The following is an 8,339-nucleotide window of genomic DNA, read 5'->3' on the forward strand; positions in this document are numbered from 1 at the left end:
CGGAGGAGCCTCTAACAGCGCCATAGCCCTGGCTGTCGTCGAGGCATCTAAAGCCGCTACCACGTGGAAATATTTTGTCACGTCCTGTGTTATTCCTCTCAGCTGGAACTGGGCCTCGATGTGTTGAAACCACGGCCGTGGGTTGTGCTGCCAAAAGTCCGGTAATTTGACGGTGGCGGCGCAGGTAGCACCGACATTAGCCGCGCCGCTAGCAGCAGCATTTTCATCACCGTCGTGGTGTGACATAATTCAGCCGTATCCAACTCGCGTCAGGGTCACCACTTGTGGAGTGCAATAAACGAGGAGACAAAAACGAAGATGTGTCGGGTCCGCTTACTCTCCACTTTAATATAACTCTCACACCGAACAGCGAGTCAAGTAAAACCACAGCACACACATCACAAAACAGGAACAACACAACTAACTCCTCCCTCCCTTAAAGGTACAGTACCTTGGTGAATGTCTCCTCTCATATTACTTGTGGTTCGCCACAGGATCATAGTTTATTTATTCAGAATAATGCAACAATTCTGATCCCATACAAAACAACCTTGTAGCAAATCAGCAGTAAGGTGTACAGTGCACAGGACGGACATTAGTCGAGTCGAGCGGTGACGAAAGCGAAAGATGGGGGTATGAGTGTGTCTGGTTTGGTGATTTGAACATTAACAACAGCTCAGAGAAATCGGACACCCCGCCTTTAAGGCTAGTCCCAGACTAAAATGAATGTTTGACCTGTCTTAACTGAATATAACTTATAACTTGACATAAATATCTTAATTCAACTAAGGCATAGTCCTGGTTTAAACTAAGCCGTGTCTGTGAAACCGGGCCTATGACTGCTGTGCAGTACATTTCCCATTATCTATTTTCTATAGTTGGAACCAGTAATCTATATATCATATAAATAACATTTTATTAAGACCATATTAATACCATAGACCAGATAGCAGGAGAGCATAGGAAAACCATTGAATCATTTGATAATGTTAATGCATTAATATTTCCAGCTCAGTGGTTAGAGCATGGCACTATAGCAACGCCAAGGTCATGGGTTCGATCCAAGGGATTGCGCATGCTCAGAAACAAATGTTTAGTATAATGCAATGTAAGTCACGTTGGATAAAAGCGTCTGTCAAATGCATAAATGTAAATATCACTTTTGCACCAGCAAATAATGTTGAAAAATGTTTGAAATTTCAACAAATCACCATTATTGTGAAATGCTGTATTGGCTACCACAAATGTTTTTAAAAGAGTTGTACCTTAACATAGTACAAAATAAAATATATACATATTTACTGAGTGTGATAAGTAGAAAGACATTTCTAAGAGCGTGTGCTGTCTTCTCATGTCCCAACCCTTAGTGCCCTTTTTTTTGTTTCGGCCACTGCCCATCAAAACGTCTGTGCACGGCCATGGTAGTGGGGATTATGAAATCTGCCTAAAGTATGTGTTTAACTTTATTTTTTTATATTTTCAATGTGCAATGTGTACAGTCATCATTAATTGACGACGCTTTGAAGTGACACTAAAGCGAGCGGGGATATGCCATTTCACATCTTTTAATTCCTCTGTCCTCACTTCTTTTCCTTGTTCCCTTCCCTCGCATCCTGAAGGGGTGGAGCTAAGACGGATGCACAAATAAGAATTGAGAAGCACCCTCTGATCCTTAACTGTCACGGACATCAAAATACAGCTCTTCATTGCATTTAAGTATTTATTAATTTATTATTTTGTATGTATGGTTTACTGTATGCTTACATTTATTAATTTAGCGAAGCATCTTTTATTTAATTTGATTAATGCAGTCTAGTGTCACTAAACTCCGCCCTCTCGCGGTGAGTTGTGGGTAATATCAGCCGCTAAGTGTCCATGGATTCACACATCGAATTTTCAGACCATCCGGGTACTTTGAGAATACTCATTTCAGCATACTATGATTTGGGACATACTAACTCTATTTTCGAATACTATTTAGGACGGATAGTATGCGAACTGGGACGCAGCATCATAGTCTTTAAATCTCTCTGGAAGTTGGATTTATCTCTGTGGTCTCATTTGTGTAGAGACATCGCCATCTAGTGGCTCACTCTGGATTAACATTTATTTTATCTTTTGAGGATTGTCTATTACTGATTTGACTGGTTCAGTTTCTAAATGTTTTTACTCATTTTGCCGAAGAAACGTTTATTTTATTATGCTTTACCTAAATCCTTATTTTTTTTGGACACAACAAGGGGTTTCCAAATAAAGGTCCAGGGACCCTAGGACTCCAGAGAGTCTCAAAGAAAAAAGATAAAGCAAAAACTCTGAACTTTCATTTCTAAAGTTCACATTATTTATAATTGTTAATCCATCAATTTCTTGATATGCATACTTGCCGGAATTGTTTTTTGTATCTATTCTCACTCACTGGGTTTTTGCGATGCAGCATGTTTTGTAAAGTTGTCAAAAACAAGATTTATTATCGCCACAGTACAAATGCATTCGAATTGAAAATGTTTCTCTTCTGTTTTTGATTGTCTGATAGTTCAAATGTGCAACTCACGAATACGTTTTAGCAAATATTAATATCAAAATTTGTTTTCCGTTCCTCTCAGAACATTTCAGCCATGAATAGAAAATCTGAAACCCATGTCTGCAGAAGCCCAAGGGAGTTCTGGACTACCCCTCATTTTGGACAAGGTCAGTCACTGATACATGAAGTCCAAAATATCAGATAGTCATGGGGGTTTCCATGTTGATGAACTGCTTCTACAGTAAACTATTTTCAGATCAATTCAAATGGATTATTCATGTGATATAATATAAATCGACTGTAAACATATATACTTTATATGAATCTTATTGGCTGTTTTAACTCCTGAATAAACATAGGCTTTAAATGAGTTCAGTCTTATGCCAAAAGTTTGTTTGTGTCTTTTATTTTGAAATTGTATTTTGTAGTCTTTGTGTCTGGTCTTTGTAGTCTTTTGTGCTACTCCACTCCAATTGTGTCAATCTGTTTGTCGTTGTCCTCTGATGTTTGCGTTTTGTTTTGTTTTTAAGGGTTATGTCTTGAAGTTCATTTGTGGGTTTATCAGAACTACACTGATTTGTATCTAAATCCGCCATCAACTTCCAGTCTTCTACTATACATCACAGGTTGGTTCTCATTTCTTGGTTTTACTCATTTTTATGTTTCCTTATTTAAAATATGTGCTCTGAATTGTCTATACTAAAAATCCGTTCACGGCTACTTTAACTGGACCAGTACCTGTTTGGGTGCCTCATGTTAAAACATTGAAAAGTGTTATGCAAGTTATATGTAAGTAAGTGATAGTTCACCCAAAAATGAAAATTGTCTCATCATTCATGTACCCTCATGTCATTCAAACCTGTATGACTTTCTTTCTTCTGCAGAACACAAAAGAAGGTATTTTGAAGCATGTTAGTAACCAAACAATATCGACCCCCACTGACTTGTATATGAACACAAAACCACTGAGACATTTCGCAAAATATCTTTTTTTGTGGTGATATGGGTTTTGAATGACATGAGAGTGAATAGATGATGAAGTTTTCTTTTTTTAGTGTGAACTATCCCTTTAAAGCTGCCTGGCTTTACATGAAAATGTCTCCATCCATCTGCACATTATGGTCCTGAAGAAAAACACATCTACCTAAACAAGTCAGCTATTGCCCTGAGGCCTGGCATAAGGAGACAGGAGATGTCTCAGGATTCTGAGGACAAGAAATCTGAGGTGTTTATTCATTTTGGCTTCAACATGCATCTCATGCAGCGTTTTGGCTTGCTGGATAAATTAGGGTTTTGAAGCATGGTAGCTGAGCACCAAAACAACCAGACACAAAAACAGCTTCTTCCCTCAGGCCATCTACCTCTTGAACAGTTAAATGTTTTTACACACCGTGCAATTAATAACTTTGTGCAATAATAATTAAGTGCAATATTAATTATATCCTCCAGATAATACACTATCTATTTTTTATACAACTTTTTCTGTAAATTATATTTCATTGTCAGAAAGCCTGCCTTAGGAACTAAAGTGTTTTCAAGTGTTTCCTAGACGGACCAGTATTAGTGTTACCTATCGGTACAACGCCTTTCTGCCTTTGTTCATGCTGCTGCTATGTCTTTTTGAATGTGTTCATTTATTACAAGTGAGTTTGCACAATATTGAATTCAGTATTATGTTATGTATGCTATGGCTGTTTTCGGATGTTTACATTGTTTGTATTTGTCCGCTTTTGCGGTTATTTGCGGACGTGATTGCCGCGATATTTCTGCCGAGTCATCAGCTATGCTAGCGCTATGTAGCCGCCACAAACGGGTTTACACATAATAACTTATAGAAATGTCTTACCCTGAATATTATTATATAGTGTTCATTGTATTGGTGTTCAGAAGGAGAGATATTTAGGTTATATATTTGTACTGGGCATATTTGCATTGGTGTTATGCTAACATTGTCAGCTATGATTATTGATCATTTGTAGATTGTAATTATTTCTATTGTTTCTTTGTAGAACACACACAAACATTTAAATCATATTGGAGACATGCATATTGGATTGTTAATAAATGCCTCAAAGACTTCCTTCCTTCACTCTTGATTCTCTGACCGGAATCTGGTTCATACTTGGCCGCCTCAACCAGTTAAATTCTGAATGTAGCAAAGTTTGCTGCATTACAAATGGTCCTTCGAGCCGGATTGAGAGCAACATAAAACTAGTATGGACCCAGCAGTAAGTGATGCAGAGACAAGGGATAGACCTTGCCGCAGGACAAATCTGCCACCTCACCTGGATGAATATGAGGTTGGATACCAACCCGCAGGGGACCCTCCTCCTAAAGCTTCTACCTCCTGTCCCAGCCAGCATAGAAGCAGCTCGAGGAAGACGTCTCATAGCGGCACCAGCTCTCATTCCAGGACCAGCAGGCGTTCAGTTACCTCCTCAGGCGTTTATCTACCACCTCCTCAGGCGTTTATCTACCACCAGAGCTCTCTAGTGTCCAGACTGCTGCTTTGGAGGAGAGGATTAAGCAGAGGCAGTTTGACAGTCTCTGGCAACAAGTAGAGGAAGATTCACTTGCAGACAGGGAATATCAGCGGCTGCAGACACAAGCTAAAGAAGCTCAGCGCATCCAGGAGGAGGCTCTCACAGCAAAGGAAGCGTTGTTCAAACATCTAGAAAGACAGCGTAAGCTGCATGAAGCAGAGACTGAGCTAGAGGTAGCGAAGCTCGTATCATCCATGCTTACTACAGACTCTGGCTCAGCCACTCCTATGCCTTCAGGCTCACCAGCTAGCTCTTTGGATTCAACTCATCTTATTCATAGCAGTCCAGCTGTGTGCCCACAGTCTCCCTCCTTGCATCAGCAGCTCTCCTCCGAATCACCAGTGGTGACATCTTCCGTGCAGCCCTGCTCAGCTGATCAGGTGATGATGGATACTGGCTCTCAACTGTCACTTAAACGACTAGCGCTTACAATACCTGCTACTGAACCGGTCAGTGCCCCCGATGCTTCAGCGCTCCACTTGTTGTCACAGACAGCTCCATCGCGAGTCCCTACAGTATCTCAGACTCTCCCTACAACTGCACCCTCTGTACGCACGGGTCGTCCAGCGGTGCCACTGCAGCCCATCACAGCCGCACTTACAAGTCCATATGTGATACAACAGGCATTGTTCCCTTCGGTGACCCCGCATGCTCAGCCAGTGCAGCCTCCAGTTACCAGCCAGTGGACATCAGCCCTTGAGGTGTCGTCAGTATTCAAGCCCAGAAAGAGGTTCGCTATACGAAATGCATTCACCGCTACTGGGCTGTGTTTAGCAGAGCACAACTATCCCGTGGCTGCTCTCCAGAAGGCCTACCGACACCTGAAGGACCTACCACTGCCTCCTGTGGACAGAGTGCAACCGTTGCTCCTTATTGGATCTGACATGCCGCATCTCCTGACACCAGTTCAGCCCATATGCCAAGGCCCAATTGGAGGACCCATTGCTATTCAAACATCACTTGGATGGTTCCTCCAAGGCCCGATGAGTCCAATGCAGCCCTCATGGGGATTTCAGCAATGTCTTCACATGACAGTTCCAACCAATGATGATCTGATCCACCATGCGGAAAGACTCTGGCAAGTTGAAACCCTCCCGTACAACACCAAGATGGTTACCAGGTCCAAAGAGGACAAAGAGGCTTATACCTTACTACAGAATGCAACCGTCAGGGTGACTGTAGACGGTGTACAACGATACGCTACGCCATTGCTGAGACGAAACCCTCTGAGTTTACTAAATGCGGAGAAAACAGCTGTTCTTCCCAGCTTACGTAGCACTGAGTGCATGCTGGCACGAGATCCTGAGAGGACTAAAGTCTGCTGTAGTGAAATCAGTAAATTGGAGTTAGCTGGTTATGTGGCCAAGATAACTGCAGCGGAAGCAGACCGAAGTGCAGAGTCCTGGTTTATTCCGCACCACATAGTGCATCACAATGGTAAAGACAGAATAGTCTTCAACTGCTCCTTCCAACACCAGGGACAGTCTCTGAATGATCAGCTGCTACCAGGTCCAAATTTGTCTATCCTTACTAGGTGTCCTACTGAGATTCCGCCAACACAGTGTTGCTATCAGCGGGGACATCAAAGGTATGTTCCACCAAGTACGCTTGCTACCTGGGGACAAATCAGTGCTGCGCTTCATTTGGAGAGACATGTGCAGGGATGCAGAACCTGACATATATGAGTGGCAGGTACTTCCGTTTGGCACTACTTGCAGCCCTTGCTGTGCCATCTATGCCCTCCAACACCACGTCCAAGGACACAAAGGTGATATGGACAACTTAGTTGACATAGTTGAACATTCGTTCTATGTTGATAACTGCCTTCACAGTGTACAGACGACAAGTGAAGCCAAAGAGATAGTGGATGGCCTGCGGCAGTTCCTTTCCCAAGGGGGCTTTGAGATCAGACAGTGGGCATGCAATTTACCATCCGCGATTCAACACCTACCCACAGAGGCCAGATCTACAAATAGTGAGCGCTGGTTAACTCAAAGTAGTGCTGACCTCCAAGAACTCACTCTTGGTCTGCGCTGGAATTGTATCAGTGACACCCTGGGGTACAATCTACGTTGAGACCTTTGAGCCTACCATGAGGAACATGTACAGAACTTTGGCGAGTCAGTATGACCCTTTGGGGTTCATTATCCCATTCACAACAAGGGCCAAAGTCATTATCCAAGACCTCTGGAAGCACAACCTTGGTTGGGATGACCCCATAAAGCCATTACCTTTAAGAGAGAAGTGGCTCGCTTGGGTAGCCGAACTTCCAAAACTTCCTCAGCTGCAGTTCTCTCGAGCATACACCCCAGCTTCTGCCGACAATCCTTCAGCCATTCGAGAGCTTCATGTCTTTAGCGATGCATCGGAAAGAGCCTACGGTTCCGTTGCTTACTTTCGCACCACAGATGAGCAAGGGCAAGTTATCGTAAACTTTGTCTTGGCCAGATCAAGAGTGGCTCCTCGTAAATGCTTGTCTATGCCTCGTCTGGAGCTGTGCGCAGCCCTTACAGGTGCCCAGTTGGCCAAGGTGATCCAAACTGAGTTGACCTTACCTATCCACAGGGTCACCTTTTGGTCCGACTCTACCACTGTGTTAAAATGGTTGACATCGGAGTCCTGCCGATACAAAGTGTTTGTGGGAACACGCGTGGCGGAGATACAGACTCTAACAGAAATGGCTGAATGGAGATATGTGGAGTCGGGTCATAACCCAGCCGACCACATCACACGGGGTCTTACCCTAACAGAGTTGGCAGGCCCTCATTAGTGGAGTTTAGGACCAGCCTTTCTGATTCAGCCACCCGACCATTGGCCATCCATGCCCAAAACTGAAGAATCAGACTGCAGTGAAATAAAGAATTCTGCCTTTATTGGGATTGCTTCAGTACCTAGTAATCCTCTTCCTGATCCAGGTCAATTCCACAAATGGCAAGAGCTTGTCCAGGCCACTGTTAGATCCCTGTATGGGGCGTCTTCCACAGGCACTGACCTTCCTAAGTAGGCTTCTGATTATATTAAGGCAGAGAATCTTTTTCTGGCACAGGCTCAACTGGATTCATTTCCTACTGAGGTCAGTGCTTTAAAGACTGGACATCCTATTCCACATAACAGTCGTTTAGGCTCACTTGCCCCTGAGTATGATGATGCCACTGGTCTCATTAGAGTGGGTGGAAGGCTACGGCGTGCCAGTGACCTTGACCTAGAGGCCATACACCCAATTGTGTTAGATCCTAGGCATCCTACCACCAAGCTGCTGATAAAAGACACAGATC

At 43.2% G+C, this 8,339-nt stretch overlaps 1 protein-coding gene across 2 annotated transcripts; it reads left to right on the top strand.

Annotated features, from left to right (window-relative positions):
* The first annotated feature begins 1,862 nt into the window (after positions 1-1,862).
* Positions 1,863-7,885, top strand: LOC130548853 (uncharacterized). Of its 2 annotated transcripts, XM_057325883.1 has the most exons (4): positions 1,863-1,909; positions 2,604-2,688; positions 3,052-3,147; positions 4,531-7,885. In XM_057325883.1, the coding sequence occupies exon 4, from the start codon at positions 5,259-5,261 to the stop codon at positions 6,738-6,740; it is 1,482 nt and encodes a 493-aa protein (XP_057181866.1). In that variant the 5' UTR covers positions 1,863-1,909; positions 2,604-2,688; positions 3,052-3,147; positions 4,531-5,258; the 3' UTR covers positions 6,741-7,885. The 2 variants fall into 2 exon arrangements, with proteins under 2 accessions (XP_057181866.1, XP_057181867.1); XM_057325884.1 differs by lacking the exons at positions 1,863-1,909; positions 2,604-2,688; positions 3,052-3,147 and adding an exon at positions 4,104-4,164.
* The last annotated feature ends 454 nt before the right edge of the window (positions 7,886-8,339 follow it).

The sequence above is a fragment of the Triplophysa rosa genome, linkage group LG25 (assembly GCF_024868665.1).
Source record: "Triplophysa rosa linkage group LG25, Trosa_1v2, whole genome shotgun sequence".
Lineage (NCBI taxonomy): Eukaryota > Metazoa > Chordata > Actinopteri > Cypriniformes > Nemacheilidae > Triplophysa > Triplophysa rosa.